The 20,879-nt window shown below is 39.2% G+C and overlaps 1 protein-coding gene across 1 annotated transcript in view; it reads right to left on the bottom strand.

The window, feature by feature from the left end:
- The window catches only part of ARL8B (ADP ribosylation factor like GTPase 8B), a 49,188-nt gene extending 28,766 nt beyond the window's left edge, over positions 1-20,422 (bottom strand). The window contains exon 1 of the mRNA XM_063114343.1: positions 20,092-20,422. Within this exon, the coding sequence (XP_062970413.1) occupies positions 20,092-20,214 (123 nt within the window). The 5' untranslated portion in view covers positions 20,215-20,422. The remainder of the gene's footprint in view (positions 1-20,091) is intronic.
- Between the last annotated feature and the right edge of the window lie 457 nt (positions 20,423-20,879).

The following is a 20,879-nucleotide window of genomic DNA, read 5'->3' as shown; positions in this document are numbered from 1 at the left end:
AAAATTGGGTTAAAGAAAATACTACAGATTCAAGAAGTACAACAAACCCAAAGAATAAGTTCAAAGAAATTCACATCCAGATACATCATAATTAAACTACTATAACGGGGGGGGGGGGGGGGGGGGGGTCTTGAAAGCAGCCAGAAACAAATGATGCATAACATCTGAGAATTAAACAATTTGAATAATTATAAATTTCTCATCAGAAACAATATGGTCTTTTCTAAAGTACCAAGGAGCGGGGAGACTGTCAATGTAGATTCTATATCCAATATCTTTTAAGAATGAAGGTGATAAAGACATTCTCAGGTGAAGGAAAACTGAAAGAATTTGTAGCCAGCAGATCTGCCCTAAAAGAAATGTTAAAAGAAGTTCTTCAGGCATAAGAGAAACTACCAGATGGAAACCTGGAACTTAAAGAATACTGTAATAAACTATTCTCCTCTTAAATACTTTTAAATGTTTCAGGCTTGAAAGCAAAAATTCAACATTGTTTGGTGCGGTTTTCAATGTACATAGTTGAAATACAGGTAACAACTACAACATAAAGGGGAGAAGTTAAGGGGCCCTATGTGGTGCTAAGGTTTCTACATTCCACATGAAGTGATATACAGTTGACCCCTGAACAACAACAGATTTGAACCACATGGGTCCACTTATATGTGAACTTTTTCAATAAACATATTGGAAAAAAAACAGTTAAGTAGCCTACCTAACAGTAGGCTATTAGTAGTTAAGCAGTTAAATACTTACCTTAAGTAACTATGCTGAGCCTTCCTGCAGGGCTCAGGGTGCTCAATGTGGCTAGGCCACAACCCATGGAAAAGCACAGGACATACTTTAGTAGTAAGTAGTTGAGTTTCGTGGGAGTCAAAATTTATATGTAGAGTTTCAACTGTACAGGGGTCGGTGCTCCTAATCCCTGCATTCCATCACAGGCCCAGAGGCCTAGGAGGGCCAAATTTTTCTGCGGGGCTGACCCAGGATCACTGCTCTGTCCCATCTCAGGATGCTGTTTCCCTGCATCCTTGCCAAACTAGGGCGGCCCCAAGTGTGGTCTGTGCAGCAGTTCAGAGGGCAAGTGGTAGGCTTTGGCAATCTCCACATGCATGTGGTGTTAAGTCTACAGGCTCACAGAATGCAAGAATAGTCGAGGCATGGAAGTTTCCACCCAGATTTCAGGGGATATATAGAAAGGCCTGGGGGCCCAGGCAGAGACTGCCACAGGGGCAGAACTATTGCAGAGGTCATCTACTAGAGCAATATGGAGCAAAAATGTGGCAGTGGAGTGCCCACAAAGAGCTCCCACCAGAACAGTGCCAAGTACAACCATGGGAGCAAGGCCACCACCAGGACCCCAGAACTGCAGGGCCACTGGCAATGTGCAATGTCCACCTGGAAAAGCCACACATACCAATGCAGCCCAGTGGGCAGTGTCCAACAGAGCCATGGGGTGGGGGTGCCCAAGGCTTTGGGGGCTCAAACTCCCCTGCACCCAGGCTGGGGACTTTGAGTCAAAGGAGATTATTTTGGAGCTTTAAGATTTAATGCCTGCCCTACTGAATTTCAGACTTGTTTAAGACCTGTTCCTCCTTTCTTCTGGACTATTCCCCCCTTTTGGAATGGGAATGTGTACCCAATGTCTGTTCCACCATTGTATCACAGAAGTAAATAAATTTGTTTTTGATTTTTACAGGTTCACAGTTGGGAGGAATTTTGCCTTAGATCTTAGGTGAGACTTTGGACTTTTAAATTGGTGCTGGAACAATCCAAGACTATTGGGACTATTGAGATGGAATAAATGTATTTTGTATGTATGAAACAATATAGTCTGGATATGTTGTGCCCCCCTGAAAGCTCATGTTGCAATCTAATCCCCAATAAGACAGTGTTGAGAGGTGTTTGGGTCATGGGGGTAGATCCCTCATGAATAGATTGATGCACTCCCAGGGAAGGGGTGGAGATTGAGTGAGCTCTCTCTGTAACAGATTAGTTCTCACAAGAGCTGTTTGTTAAAAGGAGCCTGGCACCTCCCCTCCCACTCTCTCCTGCTTCCTCTTGCCATGTGATCTTGTACCTACTGTCTTGTACCACCATGAGTGGAAGCTGCCTGAGGCCCACACCAGACACAGCTCCCCAGAATCATGAGCCCAGTAAACCTCTTCTTTATAAATCACCCAGTCTCAAACAATCTTTTATAGCAACACAAAAATGGACTAATACACCATATTAAAAAAAAAAAGTCAAAACCCCAATGGAGAAATTAAAATTTTAAAAAACAGCCCAATGAAAACAAACCAGTTAAGGCAAAACAGAAACTAAAAAAAGGAGATGAACAGAAAAATAATTTAAAGAGTATTTGAACTAAATGCTATGTTTGAACTGAATCTAAACATAGCAATAATAACATTAAAGTAAATGGTCTAAACACACCAATTAAATGAGGGAGTACCAAAATATATATATACATTTTAAAAACTGTATGTTGTCTACAAGAAACCCAATTAAGTATAATGAGGTAATAAAAGAGGTATGTTAAAAATAAAAAGATGTAAAGAGTAAAACCATGCAACCACTAATCAAAAAAAAGCTGAAGTAGCCATATTAATATTTTTTGAAAAGCAGTCTTCAGAGCAAGAAAATATACCAAGGATAAAGAGGGACATTACATAATTATTAAAAGATTGGGCCGAGCCCGTGGCGCACTCGGGAGAGTGCGGCGCTGGGAGTGTGGCGACGCTCCCGCCGCGGGGTTCGGATCCTATATAGGAATGACCGGTGCACTCACTGGCTGAGTGCCGGTCACGAAAAAGACAAAAAAAAAAAAAAAAAAAAAAAGATCAATTCATCAAGAATATATAACATTCTAAATGTGTACGTACCTAACAAAGCTTCACAATACATAAAGCAAAAACTGATGGAACTGAAATAAACAAATTCACAATTATAGTTAGTGATTTCAACATCCCTATCACGTTATTTACTAGAATGAGAAAAACAGCAAGGATATAGAATTTAACACCACTAACAACCAACTGAATCTAATTGACAGTTACAGAACACTCCACTCAAAAAAAGGAGAATATTCATTCTTTTCAAGTGCACATAGAACATTCACTTAAGACAAACCATAATCTGGGCCATAAAACAAAGCTTAACAAATTTAAAAGGATTCAAGCCAAACAAAGTACGTTCTTTAACCAAAAATGGAATTTAACCAGAAATAATACAAAAGTATCTGGAAATAACCAAATACTTGGTTATCTATGGGTCAAAGAGAAAGTCTCAAGAGAAATTAGAAAACATTTTTTGAACTAAATGAAAAACATATCAAAATTTGTGGGATACAGCTAAACAGTGCTTAGAGGGAAATTTATAGACCCAAATAGCTTGTATTAAGAAAGAAGAAATAAATTAACAATCTAAGCCTCCAATTTAAGAAATTAGAAAAAGCACAAAATAATTCCAAAACAAGCAGAAGGAAACAGTAAAAGCAGTAATTAATAATATTAAAAACAGAAAATATAAGAGAAACAAATCAGTGAAACCAAAAGCTGGTTCAGAAAAAGATAAATAAAACTGATAAACTGACAAAGAAAAACTGGAGACAAAAATTACTAATACCAATAAGGTAAGAAGGGACATCACTACATACAGATTCTACAGACATTAAAGGGATAATAATGAAATACTGTAAACACTATGTTCATAAATTCAACAACTTCCATGAAATGGACCTATTCCTTAAAAGCCACAAACTATGAAAACACATCCAGGAAAGAAACTTGAATAGTCCTCTATTAAAAAATGGAATTATTAATTTAAAACCCTCTTAAAAAGAAAGCGCCAGGCCCAGATGGTTTCTCTGGTGAATTCTACCAAACATTTAAAGAAATAACACCAATTCTACATAATTTCTTCCTAAAAATGGAAGAGACAGGAACATTTCCCAACTCATTTTATAAACCCAGCATTACCCTGATACCAAAAAAGTAGCTCACGATATTCAAAAGAATTGATACATTGTCCTAAAGCAAATACAATGATATAAGATAGTAAAAGCAAGAAAGAGGAATAGATCACTGCAGTTAACATATTCACACCAATCCATAGCAAAGTTTTACAAACCAATGGATTTGTGTGACTGGGATCAATAAACCTTGACTAAGAGAAGTCTATCATCTGCTGAATGTCTATATTTTACAAACCTTCCACTAGGAGGTTATTGATGATAACCCATCAGTGTTTCTGTGTGCCCCAGGAACCATCACTATAGCCTAGAGTTTTCAGAATACAAACTGCAGTTGCACACCTACATTCCCTCAAGGTGTCTTTTTTCCCTTCTGATTGTATCCTTAGCTCAGTTTTAAGCAGTTTAGAAACATGCTCCAACATTCAGTAAATAGAAAATTAAAGACAAGATTAATGTCTTGGAATTTAGCAAAAACAAAACAAAAAAGGCTTAGTTCCTACTGAACCAACAGGAGAGAATTATTCTTTAAAATTGCCATGCATGGTCCCCAAAGTAAGGAACACAAGTCAATCACATATTCTATATGCAGAGGCTACCCTGACCATTGCTACCTCTGAAACAATATAACTAGGAAGACCACTGGGAGCCCTGCAAGTCTCGTATTGTGTACTGTCCTAATTTCTCTGAGACAGGTCACCCTACAGGAATTGAACTGACTCATTCAGAATTCCCAGATACAATATCATCCATTAACTACTTTGCTTCCTGTTCAGCTCCATTTCTTTAAGGGAAGTTATATAGGACTTTTTCTGGGCCACGAAGAAATCTAGGTGGTGAGAAGCACTTTATAAGTTTTGAGTCTGCCTCATTCTATTCCCAGGGAAATAAACTTCACTGCTTACTGAAACTGCAACATCCATCACTGGCTATTTAGGTCTGCGATTAAACAAATGTCAGAGACATTATGAGAAGTTACCCAGAAACTGTCTCCTAGGTTACAATTTAACCCATGACTCCTACTGATACTCAGAACCTTTAAACATTAGAATGAAAAATCCTCTAAATGTGACCAAGGATTACAACAGATCTGCCAGATGATTGCATTTGCATGACCCCTTATCAGCTCTCTTTTCTACCTGGAAGATAAATGAAACCACTAAAATTCTGTTCCACAGGTATATCATAAGACAAATAGGCAATCCTCCCTTTCCTATCTTTAAAGACTAGCCCAGCATTCTTGACAGCCGTAATAGAGACCAAGAAAATGTTTATAAACGCTATTTTGGGGAAGCTGCAACCAGCCATGTATGTAGCAGAGCAGCCAGGCCACAGCGGAGCCTTCCCGCCTCTTTCTTCAGTAGGTAGGAGTTCAGAAACTAACTGCAATTTTAGTCACCTGAAATTCTAAGGGAGCTTCCAGTCAAGATCGTGGAATAGACTCTCTCCCACAAATCAACCAATTTACAACTATTAAAAAGCAACAACAGCCAAGCTGGGGCCACTAGAGCTCAGGGGAAGAGGAGGAGAGATCTACAGAGTTCATGGAGGTGGGAGAAGCCACAGTGAGAGAAAGAAAGTATTGCTCCCACCATTTCAAATCCCAGCCACTTCAAGGCTGGAGCTGGTGAGCACTGGCAAAAAGCCATAGCTGTGCCCTGCATATGAAATTACTTGGAGGCAGCAAGGGAGAAGAGGGCCTTGCCCCCCCAGGCCAGCAAGACCACTGTAGTGGACTGAATTACGATCCCCCCAAAACTCACTGAAGCTTGAACAGTGTCCCCAAAGTTTATGTATTAGAATCTTAGCCCCCACTGTGACTGCTGGAGAGGGTGGGAAATCATATTATGGTGATTGAAAGGTGGAGCCTTGAAGAGGTGATTGGATTGTAGGACCGTGCAATAGTGAATGGACTAAAAATGGTGGTCGGGGGTGTGGTTCTGAGGGCTTTAAAAGAAGAGGAGTGTCTGTTTTTCGCTCCCTCTGCTCTCTCTGCTTCCACCATCTTGCAACGTGAGATCTCTGGGTCACTGTTGCCACCACCAGATGGACTTTGGACTTCCCAGACTCAGAAACTGTAAGCAATAAATTTCAATTTCTTTTTAAATCACCCAGTTTCAAGTATTTTATTATAAGCAACATAAACAGACTAATACACCACTAATGGGGTTTCCATGGATACACACAGGAGCAAGGAGCCACAGATAACTGAAAAAAGGAGCCACTCAGAAGCTGGTGAGTCATCGCAAGGGACTGGCACATGGCCTGTCCCATGGGAAGTGTTTGGAGCATGAGCAGTAGGGGAGATGAGCCCACAAGGGGAACACTGGGGAACAGCATGGATAGCTGATCTGCCCCCCAATCAGTGCAGGACCACTCAGTGGAGACTGGTCAGGAATACAGAACAGCATAGGGTGCAGTTTACTGAGAAGTCTCAGACCCAGACCAGAGTTTCCACATGACCCAGTTGTACCAGAACTCACAAGACCCAGAAGTACCTACAAGGTCAACAATTAAAACCTGACCTGCACAAAAAGCGTTCCCCAGGGAATCAGTAGCAAAGCAGCAATTTAGCTCAACCACAGGGCTCAAGTGCTGGTCCCCACAGGAAGTTCCCCCATTCTAGAAGTAAGCAAAGAACAACAATTCAGTTCCAGTGCAGAGTTTAAGTGATGGGAATGGAAAATAATCCAACACAAAACTGAAAAAACAAAATACCCGCAGATCAAAGTTTGATATTAAGTAGTAAAGGTCTACCACCCACCACCAAAGAACACCTATAAAACCTATAAGGACCAGAAGACCCCGGGATCCCAAGACAGGGTGATGGGGACTGAGGGCCTTGGCTACAGTCCCCCAATATCCACAACCAGCCCGGCGACGACCACCAAGCTGCCACTGGAAACACCCTGGGGTTCCCCATCTGGGGTAGTGGGGGGCTAAGTGCTTCAGCCACACCCCCCTGACATCAGCATCCAGCCCAGCAACAACCAAGCCACTGCTGGAAGCCCCCTCATCTCCCCTGCAGGAATGAGGGGGGTGCCACAGGCCTCAACCACATCCCCTCTCCTTACTCCTCCCACCCTATTTCCTTCCCCCTTCTCTCCCCTTCCCAGCTGCTCAGCAACATCTTAGAATGGTTGTTGTTGTTCTTCTTCTTCTTCTTCTTATTATTATTATTATTATTATCATTATCATTATTATTATTTATAATAAATATTAATAGATATTTATAATAAATATTGTGTATAATATTATTTTATTATTTATAATATTATTTATAATAATAATTATTATATTATTATTTTGCCTGTCAGACTCTGGAGGAAGCAAACCATGGTACTTGTCATTAAGATGCAATAAAACCTGGAGTTTAATTTATTAGTCCTTTATTGCCTACTTCTAATATTTTTCTGCCTCATGAATTTGCAACCTTATCTCCTCCACTAATAGTATCACATGGATTACTTTATGCTTTCCCCTATTATAAAATATTCAGTAACAATGTTTACTTTTTAAAACATTAGTTACTAATTTCCAATGCACCAAATCTTTCAGCTATCTGTTTCTGTATCAGTAGAGACATCTCTGTTTCCACACTTACAGTTTCTCTGGCAATACGCTGGTATGGCTGCAGAAAATGCCATGGACTGCATACATTCTCTTTCCATGGCTTTTTTTCACTCTATCTCTCTTTGGGTGTCCCTAAAGAAACACTACACATACTCCATTAGCCCAGTCAGTGGTATCAGCATTGTTTCAGTGAAAATCATCTCTTAAATGATGGACGGTCATGAAATACTGAGTCACTGTACACTGCTCAGGTTCCAAATTACAGTGCCTTCTAGATATTAATATCATTATTTATTCAGTAGCTGTCTATAATCCCACTAACTATCACCAGGGTGAAGAGTTTAGCAGGAAATTAAAAGCATAGTGAGAAGCTGAAGTGACGAGAATGCTTTACAGTTACATGTGATTACTACAAGAATACACCATTGTTACTAGCTAAGATAGATATCATTGGCTTATACTATGAATAAAAATAATAATTATTGTAACAGCAGCACATTATTCATTTTACTGATCTCATTTTACAGAAAAGGAAACTTGAAGTCAAGGTCACAAGGTCACACAGACAGCTAAATAGTGGCGAAACTGGGATTTGAACCCAACCCTGAACTTACAAACCCTAAACTTACTTTCCACTTTAGTACAATGCCTCAGGCATTTCAGGGTTATTTGTTGACAGATAGGCAAGAGTTAATTTGTACAGAAGCTCAAAGCCAATGTTAGATTGCTGAACAACAAAATACAAACTCAATGGTCAACTGAGAGGTTATAAATAGATAACTGTGCATTAGTCCATTTCTGCTGCTTATAACAGAATACCTGAAATTGTGTAATTTATAAAGAAATGAAATTTACCTTTTACAGTTTCAGAGGCTGGGAAGCCCAAAGTCTAGGGAACACATCTGGTGAGGGCCTTCTTCTACAGCAATACAGGGCGTCATATAGAGAGAATGGGCTGAGCAAGGGAGCTAACCTGCTCACTCAATGTCCTCATAAAGCCATCAGAAACATGCCCATTACTCCATGAATGGATCAATCCATTCACAAGGGCATAGTCCGCACAATATAATCACCTCCTAAAGGCCCCACCTTTCAACAACCATAATAGGATTTCCCACCCTCTTAACACTGTCACAATGGGGATTGAGTTTCTAATACATGAAACTTTGGGGGACGTAACTTAACCCATAGGACCAGCCAAGGCTGGCCTGGGACTTGTAAGAAGAACAGTAGCACCATCCTTGAGCAGCTCTCTTCCATTTTTTTATACCTAAGTTTGTAATGCCAATTGCCTTAGAAATAACAAACACTGACTATAGGTTTGCTCTTTGCACTTCTGCCACAACTTCTGTTCTTGGGTAGTTGGCCTTTACCAACTGTAATGAATCAAATGTTCTAGCACTTGGCCTGTGTCCTGGAGGACCAGCTCTTTCAACAGTGCCTGACATCTGTGTCTTTTATCACTATCTTAGGTCAGTTCCCCAGGAAGCAGAGCTTGAGACAGAGATCTGGATGGATGGGATTTCTTGAGGGAAATAAAGGCTGTAATCAGGTGAGGGAAGCAGGGTAGTTAAGGGGAAGCACATGCTCTTGCCCTAACCCCCAAATATCACATCCGCCACATAATCACCAACTAAGGAGCACTCATTCTATACCAGGCACTGTGCTGACCGTCTAGCCTCACCATGAGCCCATGGAGCAACTATTCTCATGTTCATATCGCCAGAGAGGAAACTGAAGCTTTGAGGGGGTCACAGAACTCTGGCAGATCCAGAATTCAAGTTTAAGCCTGTCTGACCCCACATACTTAAACAACACCTTATACTGTATTACTTCATTAAGTTAATGATTACAGAATACCTACTGAGTCAGGCCCAGTGCTACATATAAGCGGCATATTAGTAAGGGAGTTTGCAATCAGGAATTAGAGACAGATGAACAGATAATTAGCATAAATAAATACAATTTTGAATAAGTGCTGTAAAAACAAAGCAACGGGCAAATAACTTTGCCTAGGAGAAGACTTGGTACAAAGCCTCACTGATCTGGGACCTGAAGAATGAGTAAAACAATGTCATCTCAGGGGAAAGGAACATTAGCAGACAAAAAATTCAGGCAAAGAAAATAGCTTGGTGTCTTGGATGTCTCATTTTCCATCATTACCAAAGTCTAACATTTATTTAAGAGGCCCACTTCCTCTATCCTTCTGCCCACACCCATCTTGCTACTATTCACTGGCAAATTTATGCCCCTCTTTCAGAGCCTGTCAAAAAAAGTACAAAAATTTACAAGTGTTCCTAAAGGATGATATAGGGAAGTACTAAAAGGCCAGTAAGGATGACTTAAAACACTTGGCAACAAAGAGCCAAGGAGAGCTAAAAATGTACGTAGACCACAAGAGGTCACATCCAATTTCCAAGCTAGTTTCAGTCACAGAACTTGAAAGAGTCGTACTTAGCAAGTGGCAAAGCAAGATCCTAAAGGATTTGTCTGTCAACGTGGAAACTAGATTCATCACAGCTCACCTATCTTATAGAGAAGAATTTCAGGCTGAGAGTTGGAGGTGAATTCCAAATGCATCTGACAACTGTGTCACTTAAACTTTCTTTACCTAATATAAGCCAATAAATATCTACTTAACAAGGGGGCCAAAAGAATTACACAACGCATTGCATGAAATCATTTTATAAAATAGTGTTTCACTAAAGTAAATAAATCAAAGGATTTTTACTAAATGTCTTCATGTGTTGGAGATAGGGGAAAGGGATAATTGAACAATAGTGGGATGTTTAGAAATAATCTTCGTGTAAACTACCCTAAAGAATGACATAGGGAAGATGATACAGACATTCCTGCACTGTTTTATGGTAACACCCACCTGGTCCAAAATGAAGTAGTGTTTTTGAGTACTTTAAACACTATAAATCTACATTACACTGCTCTAAGTGAGTCTCTAAGCAGGTATCAAACAGCCTAACTGAGATGTGAGGATTTTGTCTTTTCAATCACACAGTAAAATAATCAGTAATGTAACTCTGAGTAGAGGAAAAATGATATTCTGAGTCTAACACTATCTACATGTTTACCTAGCACCTAAGAAAAATCCAAACTTAAATTCCAAGAGATCAGATATCTTTTAGGTTTAAAGCACCCAAATTACACATACAAAATTTTCTCTTCAGTAGAAAGACACTATACAAACCTAAGTCAGGACTTTCCAGGGAAAGAAATATTCCTCTTCAAATTCCAAGCCTTTTAATGAATCTGAGCCAGTTTGTTGTTTTTTGTTTGTTTGTTTGTGTTTGTTTTTTTAAAAGATGACTGGTAAGGGGATCTTAACCCTTGACTTGGTGTTGTTAGCACCACACTCACCCAATAAGCAAACCGGCCATCCCTATATGGGATCCGAACCCGGGGCCTTGGTGTTATCAGCACCGCACTCTCCCGAGTGAGCCACAGGCCGGCCCAATCTGAGCAACTTTGAATATACAGCCTTTACCCCAGCTAATAAAGGGCTTATGATAAGGGACCTCTTCTGGGCAGCGTGCATTATGGCCACAGATTAATGTACATAAGTACCACAAATAAATCAAGATAGTCCAGCTGCAATTCTGGAAGAGTGAAGAACATTCTGCTTAGTTCTTGTGGTAATCATTATTCTACTCTCTACTTCTATGAGAACCTCTTTTTTTTTCTTTTCTTTTTTAATGTTCTACATATGAGTGAGATCATGCGGTATTTGTCTTCTTGTGCCTGACTTCTCTTAACATGATGGTTTCCAGTTCCATCATGTTGCTACAAATGATAGCAAATTATTTATTTTTATAGCTGAATAGTATTCCACTATGTATATATGTACACACACACACTTTTTTTTAATCCCTTCACCCATTGATGGGCATTTAGGTTGATTCCATCTCTTGGCTATTGTAAATAGTGTTTCAATGAACACTGGAGTGCAGGTGTCTTTCTGATATATTGATTTCATTTCCTTTGGGTATATGCCCAGTAGTGGGACAGCTGGGTTACTTTGTCCTCGTGTACAAAACACTGGCACAACAAGTAATCAGCAGGGTAGGATAACTGACACCAATCACTAGAAAGAAGACTCTACAACTCACTCTTCTGAAGACAAATCAGGATTGGATTCTCAACTACTTCCTATTTCTCTTTCTACTCCTGAGCGCCTAAACTCTAGAGGGCATGAACTACTACCAAGGGCCATTCTTTTCTTCTTGTTAGGGTCAGTCTCCACCTTCTACCATAAACCTGCAAACCATCTCGGTTTCTCTTCTGGCAAGGGTCTGGAATTTTATAACCAGCATCTTATACTGAAGCCCTTATATTTTCATTTAATTCTCTTATCTATGCCCTAAGAGTTCTAATTCCAGGTACAAGAAAGCATCATTTACTCTCAAACACAAAGGGTCAAGGTTCTCGCAATGATTATTCACTCTGCATAAACATCAAAGTTAAAGAACACAGAAGTTAAATGACTTGCCCACAGTTCTGTCACTGGTCAATGATAGGACAAGGAAAAGGACAACTCATGTTTCCAGCTTCCTGTTCAAAACTGTTTCCACAAAAAATACTGTAATTATATACTGACCAAGAAGAAATATATCAGATCTAATTTCATGTTCTAAAAGAAAGAAGTATATGAGTAGGTCCATCAAAAACTACTAGCCAGGGCCTGCCCGTGGCTCACTTGGGAGAGTGTGGTGCTGATAACACCAAGGCCACAGGTTTGGATCCCTATGTAGGGTTGGCCGGTTAGCTCAATTGGGAGAGCGTGGTGCTGACAACACCAAGTCAAAGGTTAAGATCCCCTTACCGGTCATCTTTTAAAAACAAACAAACAAACAAACTACTAGCCTAGGGCTGGCCAGTTAGCTCCATTGGTTAAATTGCAAGAGCTATAACACCAAGGTCAAGGGTTCGGATACCCATACCGGCCAGCTGCAAAAAAAAAAAAAAAAAAAAAAACACTCGCCTATCTGGAGGCTATTTTTTCCACCAGTCCATCTCTGTCATCAATTAAATTCAAGATGATAAATTATAACATGTTCAAAATTTTTCCAAGAATTACAAAAAAATAAAAGGCTTACTTCCTAAACAAAATCTACTAATATTTAAAATATAATTAAGAAAAATCTAAACAGAAATTGAACATAAAAGCTAATAATTACATCTAAAACGTCTCCTGATAAAGAAGTCACCATTTATTCAGAGCTTTCTACATGCAAGGCACAATGCTAAGCACTTTGCACACATTCATTTACTTTTCACAACTACTCTATGAGGCGGTTTTATGAGCACCTCCATTTTACAGAGGAAAAAATGAAGCACAGAGACATTTACACAAGTGATACATGTCCTACTCAATATTCAAATCCAAATCTGTTGGACTCCAGAACAACAATTCTTAACATTATGCTATTCTTTACATACTGAAATATGAATATGGGTTCATAAAGACATAATTTCTTGCCCAATTTTATTCACGATGCTTTGTTTTAATTACATATTTTGAATAATAACATTTGTCCATTCAAAAATATATTTGAGCACCCAGTATGTGCCTTACACTGTTACAAGTACTTAGAATACATCAGTCAACAAAACAGACAAAAATCCCTGCCTTCCAGGAGATCACATTATAGTACTCTAACAACTAACATCCACAAAGCACTTCCTATGTGCCTTGTTTTGAACACTGTTCAAAGTGTTTTACACATATTAACTCATAACAACTCTATAAGGTAGATACTTTATTCCCATTTTACAAACAAACAGACATTGAGAGGTTAAATAACTTGCCAAAGATAACACAAGCAGAAGACACAAGTTCAAGACTTGAACCTAAGTCATCTGGCTCTCATCTCTTAACCTCTATGCCATCCTAACTCATGTAATCACTTAAACATATCCCAAATAAACTCAACCATACCACATACATATGCCAACAAATTTAGGATCAAAAATATGTTCTCATAGTAACACCACTTTGGTGAACGTCAAAATAATCATTATCAAGTAAATTGGTATAAAAAACATTTTTAGTATCATTTTGCCATAATCATGTAAATTGTTGACAACAAACGATCACTTTTCTAACCCTGTTTAAGAGGAAAGGCCTCAGTTTCAAGCATAAATGTCTCTACTTAGATACCTCAAACCTAAAATTATTTTGCCAGTATTATAATTCTAAAAAAAGACAATATTCTTAGAGACGATTTTAAATAAACCCTAAGGCTTTGTTGATTTTTTTTATTAAAAAAAAAAAAAAAAAAGAACATCATTCTGGTGTATAAAACTCGGCAAACTATGAAACTGGATCCAAATACAAGATCCAATATTTAATTTAAGAAAGTGTAACCTTAAAATATTAGCACAATAGTTCCAGAGTTTGTAAGGTTTATGGTTTTAATCTTGAAGAAAGAAATTAACTCAAATTACTCCATTACAGAATTCAATTTTGGCTTTGTCACATTTTAGAAAAACTAAATGCCTTAAATTATCATTTAATTTTGAATATACAACAAATAGATTAATACATTTTCCCATAGTTTTTCTCAAATATGAGCTCAAAGGATATAAATCAACTTTTATAATTATAAATGATAAAAAGTTATAATTTTTTTCAAAAATCATATGCTATAGCCTCAAAAAGTAGTCTACTTGGCAAACTTTCTCAGTCTCATATAGAAAACATGATTTCTAAGCAAAGAAAAAAGAAAAAGAAAGAAAGCAGTGTCTCACTATAATAGGACCAAGATTAGGGAAGAACTACATAAAAACATGTCAGAATTTTGGCAATATACAAACCACCAATAAGAGGATGAGCTTTATTTACATTTATATGGCTTGCCTGCAAAGTTCAATAAAAAGAAAACAGAAAGAAGAATTATGTTTTGGCATAATTCTCAGTCTTGGCAGTTGCTACAAAATAAATGGGAACTTCTTTAAACATATTAAACACCAAAACAGAGAAACAGCTAACTGGACAGCTTTAAGATACTGCTGGTTTACTCTATCTTGAACTAAGTATGTTTTGCCCTAAAAATACCAAAGGACAAACTGCTTAACGGAAGTCCAACATTATGTATGAAATCTATTCAGAAGGCCTTCTCAGTAGCAGCGCATACTTTCTGGAAAGTAGTTTGGCCATTTAACATAAAATATGTTCATTTCCTTTGACCCAGTAATGAAAACTCTGGAACCCATCCTCAGGAAAGGTATATCACATTGATGAACAAGAGCAAAACACTGGAAACTACTCACATGTCCAAAAATGAGTGAATGACCAAATATACTATGGCATATCCACAAGATATACCATAATAGAATAAACTATGAAGGCATGAAAAGTGGTTTTGAACATAGAAAAATGTATACATCATAATTTAAAAGGCAAATAAAAGGATACAAAGCATTATAAATAGTATCTTAAAACTTTTTAGAAGGTATTCAGATATACAGATCTTAAAAAGACAAACAGGAAATACTTCGAAGTGTTGACGGTATTTAACCTTGGATGATGGAGTGATTTCTTCTACTATATACTATTCAAATTTCTACCAATGACTCTTTATTGTTTTGATAATCAGAAAAAAAAATCTTCTAAAAATAACATTTAAATAACTTCTTTATACAATATATTTTATATCAATGTTCAATGTCCCTCCACCTAATATATCTCTGAGAAACTTTTAAAGTCCATTAAACTGTGAAATACCTAAGACGGTCATTTAAAATGCACTACTGCACTCTAACAGCTTCTTAATGAGAACATTTGGCTTTCAAGATTCTTGGAAAAAATAATGAGAGAGGATGGAGGGTAAAGAACTTCGGGGGTGGGGAAAGAACTATGAAGAGATGCTCCTTGGCAGGGTGCCTCATTTTCCACAACTCTGAATCTGTATTTGAAGACCACTCATTGGAAGACTAGCTTCTACAGTAAACTTTCAGATTTGTATAATGCCTAGAGTTAGACCACAGCATATTTTCTTTAAAAAGAGTTTTTACCATTCTTACGCCAAAGTAATTAAATAAGCAATCTGATCAAACACAAAAGTAGTTCTGCTTTTTAAAGATATTAAGGGTAGTTCAATAACTCCACAATGCCTGTTAGTAAGTTATTTAAATGTCCAAACGTAATATCCCACTACTACTTTCCATAGATTATCACTCTTTTCCCTAACTCACATAATATAAAATTCAGGGCCGGCCTGTGGCTCACTCAGGAGAGTGTGGTGCTGATAACACCAAGGCCACAGGTTCAGATCCCATATAGGGATGGCCGGTTAGCTCACTGGGTGAGCATGGTGCTGACAACACCAAGTCAAGGGTTAAGATCCCCTTACCGGTCATCTTTAAAAAAATAATAATAATAATTAAATTAAATTAAATTCATGTCCATATATATAAGAGTCCTCAAATGTTAGTGAACATGCTTAATGAGAACATTCTCATTTAAGGTGAGAACATAATGTCCTCACCTTAAGATGCCTGGACTTAAAACACTATCCAAATTCAGAAGAGAAGAATATTATACACAAAAAAGACTTTTAAGGATTAAGATCTCCCAATTCACAGCTCTATGGTTCTAACCTCAGCTGGATCTAAAGAGGTAGGTGGGGAAAGCAGAAAGGGCACTGGCCCTGGATTCTAATACTACCTCTGCTATTTATTAGCTTTGCTGCCTTAGAAATTTCACTTAACGTGGGGCTGGCCAGTTGGCTCAGTTGGTTAAAGTGTGGTGCTGATAACACCAAGTCCCAAAGTTCGATCCCTGTACTAGCCAGCTGCCAAGGAAAAAAAAAGAAAGAAAATTAAGAAATTTCACTTAATCTCTCTAGATCTCCTAGCCACATCTGGAAAATGAGGGTAAAATTGGACTATTTAATTAAGGTTTCAACAAACTCTTAAAAAAAATGATTTAGGTTCAGATTCTGACAATCTTCCCAAGTATCTTCTTTTCCTAATTCTGAGCAGTAATAAATTTTTCCTTGGACTAACCTTCAAGGTATCAACAATGTGCAAAAGTGTAGACAAATTTTATATTACCCATTTAAAAAATACATAATGCCTATAAAATTTACCCTGTAACATTTTGTTAAATCGTATTAAATACTTTTTAGTAACTATACTATAGCCTATCTAAAAGTCCCAGTTAAAAATAAATATTACTCAACATACATTACACATATAGGACACGTGACTTATTATGCAATAACCACCAGAAAAGTTAGCAATGGGCAGTATTCATTACCTAACACTAATCAGAAAATCAAAGACCAGTAGTATTTTTTTTACAATGTCTAAAACAAAAGAGAACACACATATACAAGTGCCTCTACATAAAATATTAGATGAAAATAAATAAATAAATAAAACAAAAAAAGAAAAAATAAATAAGATATTAGATAACATGAGAAGTTTTAAAATCCAAAAAAGATGCACTTTAAGACTGAACCTGTCTGTAACTAAGGTGCCGCATCTTTTAGAACTGAACCAAACCCTACACATAAGTAATTCAGCTTCATAATCTCTTAAGTAAGTTAAATGACCATCTATTAAATCTTACTTTTAAGGCAGATATAGCGACATTTTAATTCAATGTTTACAAAAAGTTGATTTTTACAAAAAGAAAATTGGCTTCACCTGAATCATTTCATACCTAGGAAGTTACTTGTTGAATTTGAATAAATAAATGGCCGTGTCGCCCCACAGCTCACTTGGGAGAGTGCGATGCTGATTACACCAAGGCCACAGGTTCGGATCCCTATATAGGGATGGCTGGTTTGCTCACTGGGTGAGCGTGGTGCTGACAACACCAAGTCAGGGGTTAAGATCCCCTTACCGGTCATCTTTAAAAAAAAAAAAGAATAAATAAATGACCAACTTTCTAAAGTGACACATAGTGCTCGATACCTCTGTATTTTTGATTCTATAAATCAAATATTTCATACAAAATACAAAGAATAGTGCAGTTGTTTTTTTTTAAAGATAAGGCTAACTTTACTGTTTTGGATACAATGTTTATCTCTGAAAATCTGTTACAATCACTTATTTTTTTTTGGACAGATAGCCAGTATGGGGATCCTCCTGACCACGATGTTATAACCAACTGAGCTAACCAGACAGCCCACATTTAATCACCAACCTTGTCCTCACCTTCAATATAGTTTGTAAGAATCACAGACTAGGTGAGAGTCTGAGGTTAACACATACACGAAATTTACCAAGGTCTCCTCTTCAGTATCTTAAAGGCCAGAGCCAATTACAGTCCGCATTTTCTTTTTTTAATTAGCATTATTTTTAATTCGCATATCATAATCATACATTTATGGAATACAATGTGATGTTTTGAGATATGTATATAATGTGCAATGACTAAATTAAACTAATTAACATACCCATCACCTCACTTATTTTTTGTGGTGACAATTTTTTTTTAAGAGAACCTACCCACACCATTACAATTAAAAAAGAATAGTCTACTTAAGATAGGAGTAGAGCCACTGGTTCAAATTCAACAGCTCTGCAGAAGTTTTGCTGTTGTTAAGTAAAATAATCTAATGCAAAGGAGGGTAGGGGAGTGAGGACATGATGTGATTACTTTCCACAATCCATGAATCTACTACTGCAGCTCACATCTGGTTACATACAGAAATTCAAAGAAGGAAATACCAGCTGAGTCCCTTCTCAATATTTTTCAAAACATTGTTTCTGCATTAATAGGTATGCCCACTATGAATAGTAACGAGTTACCATTTACTTATCCCTTCTCTATGGGCAGGCATGGTGCTAGTTAAGTATTAACATCTTTCACTTCATTTACTCCTCAGAGCAACTCTGTAAGAAACCTATTATCATCTCCACTTAACAAACAGATGAGAAAGCAAGTACTCAAAGAGGATACAAGGCTGCTAAGTGGCAGAGCCAGATTTCAAATCCAAGTTGCTTGACTTCAAAGTTCATGATCATTATATTAAACTACACTGTGTACTGAAAACATAAGCATGAAATAAGCAAGAAATTTTTTTTCCATATCATATAAAAGTTCTAATATGAATACACAGCCCAAAGTTTGGTTTTCCTTATTAACTTTAGTGGTATTAGGTACATTCCACATTCCTATACCTGTTGAAAAGACAGTCATTCAAAGCCAAAACAAAAAAAGCCATATTACAAAAGGAGCCAAACGACAAGTAGGAAATTTTCCTTACACTTATATGCACTCCTCAGAGGAAGTTTGGGTTTCTGTTTATCTTTTTCTCTCCAAATCTTACTCACTCCTGTTGCTCTATTACTGCAAGGACTAAGAGTCACAAGTTACCTATTTTCTCCAGCAAGGGAGCCGTGTTTGAATCATTCCTGTAACCAAACCAGTCGGACAGCTAGTCTCCTATTAAATAAGGATTTCAACAGTCATCTAAAAGATGGAAGAACTGGTGCCATCTTTCTTTAGAGCAGTTCTGAAGCTCATCCCTGCATGTACAAGCCCCTATCACCTAAGACTGAGTCACAGTAACTCCTGGGTTCTAAATAAAGACGGACGAGAAATCTTTCACTCCTATTTCTTCCCCAACCAACCAAACACGCAAAACTGAATTTTTCTACTAACCACTGCTGAGTAAACACCACACTGTATTTAAGTCCTCAAGGCAATTTCCCTCCCAGACACCCGTTCTCCGAGCCTGAAATAAGCAATGTTGCCGCCCAATCCCTCCCCTTCTCTTCAAGTGAGAAACATCCTCAAGAGACCAGCCCCTCTTTGGCAGGGTAGTTAACTTTACGATGACTGCAGATCCATCTTATCTACTCGCTTAAGACAGGTAGCTCTAGAAGAGCAGAGACTCCTTATCTCTTGACTTAATAAACACTCTGGACTACCATGGACTTGCTGGAACTGTCCCTCCCCAGCTTCTACCAGTGATCACAGCAAACAGCTTCATCTCTGCCCATACGGGGACAGGTGAAAACGAGCAACTGAATGAGAGGGGACAAGCAGCCCACGGAATCCAGGAAGGCGCCCACTCTGGCCTCCCGCGTTCACGAGACTCTTCGTCCCAAGTGGCAACTTGAGAGAAGCTCTTCATTCTTCTGCTTTCTCCCAGGACTGAAGGACTCACTGAATTCCACCCTTCGGGAAAGTGACAGACTGAAGTGAACCCTTCAGCTGCCCCCACGGCGCAAACCTGAGGGACAACCCCATCCCTCAAGCGCTTTAAAACTATGGCAAGCCCAAGTGAAGCCTTTCCAAGTCCCGCCGCAATGAGGACACAGCCCTTTAATAAACACGACTAAATTAAATTAACCCTTTCGCCGCCGATCTCAGTACGACAACGTGTGCTACCCACACACGGGAAACTCCAAACACTGGCCCTCGGGGAGGTGACAGGGCCATCTCCACAGCCCCCAGCCCCCGATCAGCTCCATGGCGCTGGGGATGGGGGGGTGGGGGGGCTCGGGCCTTCAGGGAGGCGCCCGGTAGGGCTCGCCGGCTGCAAAGCCGGGGGCGGGTGACGGCGAGCGCTCACCGCGATGACATTGACGAAGGTGGTCTTGCCCGAGTACTGCAGCCCCACGAGCGTGAGCTCCATCTCCTCCTTCCAAAAGAGCGAGCGGAACCAGTCCAGTAGACGGGAGATCAGCGCCAGCATGATGGCGACCGGGAGAGAGGACGGACGGGAGGGCGAACGAGCGGCGGGGGCGGCGACTTCCACGCGAGCGGGCCACGGCCCGGAACCCCCCCCCCAAACAGCTCCTCGGCCCCGGCACGACACGGGCTGACACGGACGGGCGGCGGCGGCGGCGGCGGCGGCCGGAGCCAGGAAGCAGAGCTGGTCATATGACTCGCCCTACGTTCCCCTCCTCCGCGCCGTTCCCGAGTTGCCGCGGCGCACACGGCAAGAGCGGCGCGGCCCTCCTGGGGAGGCGTGCGGGCTGCCTGCAGCGCCGCCTGGTGGAGAAGACGCGCAGCACGCGTACTAGTGGGCTGGCTGGGCTACCTTTCTACCACCCCTCCTTCGCTCATTTGTTGTTCGTTTACCCATCATTCATTCATTCGTTCACTGGTTCGTTCTTCTTTTGTTCCTTCCTTTCTAAATTGGTCATTGATAATCCACTCTGTGCAGAAAGACTTCACGACTCTGGGAGACTCAGCATGGAATAATAATCCCTATCCTACATTTTTGGTAACAGCAAAAGACGTGACAAGTGGTTTTTTTCCTCTTTTATTTTTTCCGGCTGGCCGGTATGGGGATCCAAACCCGTGACCTTGGAGTTATAAGGCTCCAGCTCTGACAAGTGGTTATCAGTGGGAAAC

This window comes from Cynocephalus volans, chromosome 11 (genome assembly GCF_027409185.1).
Source record: "Cynocephalus volans isolate mCynVol1 chromosome 11, mCynVol1.pri, whole genome shotgun sequence".
NCBI lineage: Eukaryota > Metazoa > Chordata > Mammalia > Dermoptera > Cynocephalidae > Cynocephalus > Cynocephalus volans.
Note: the sequence above shows the minus strand (reverse complement) of the source record. Positions and strands in the feature narration are given on the sequence as shown.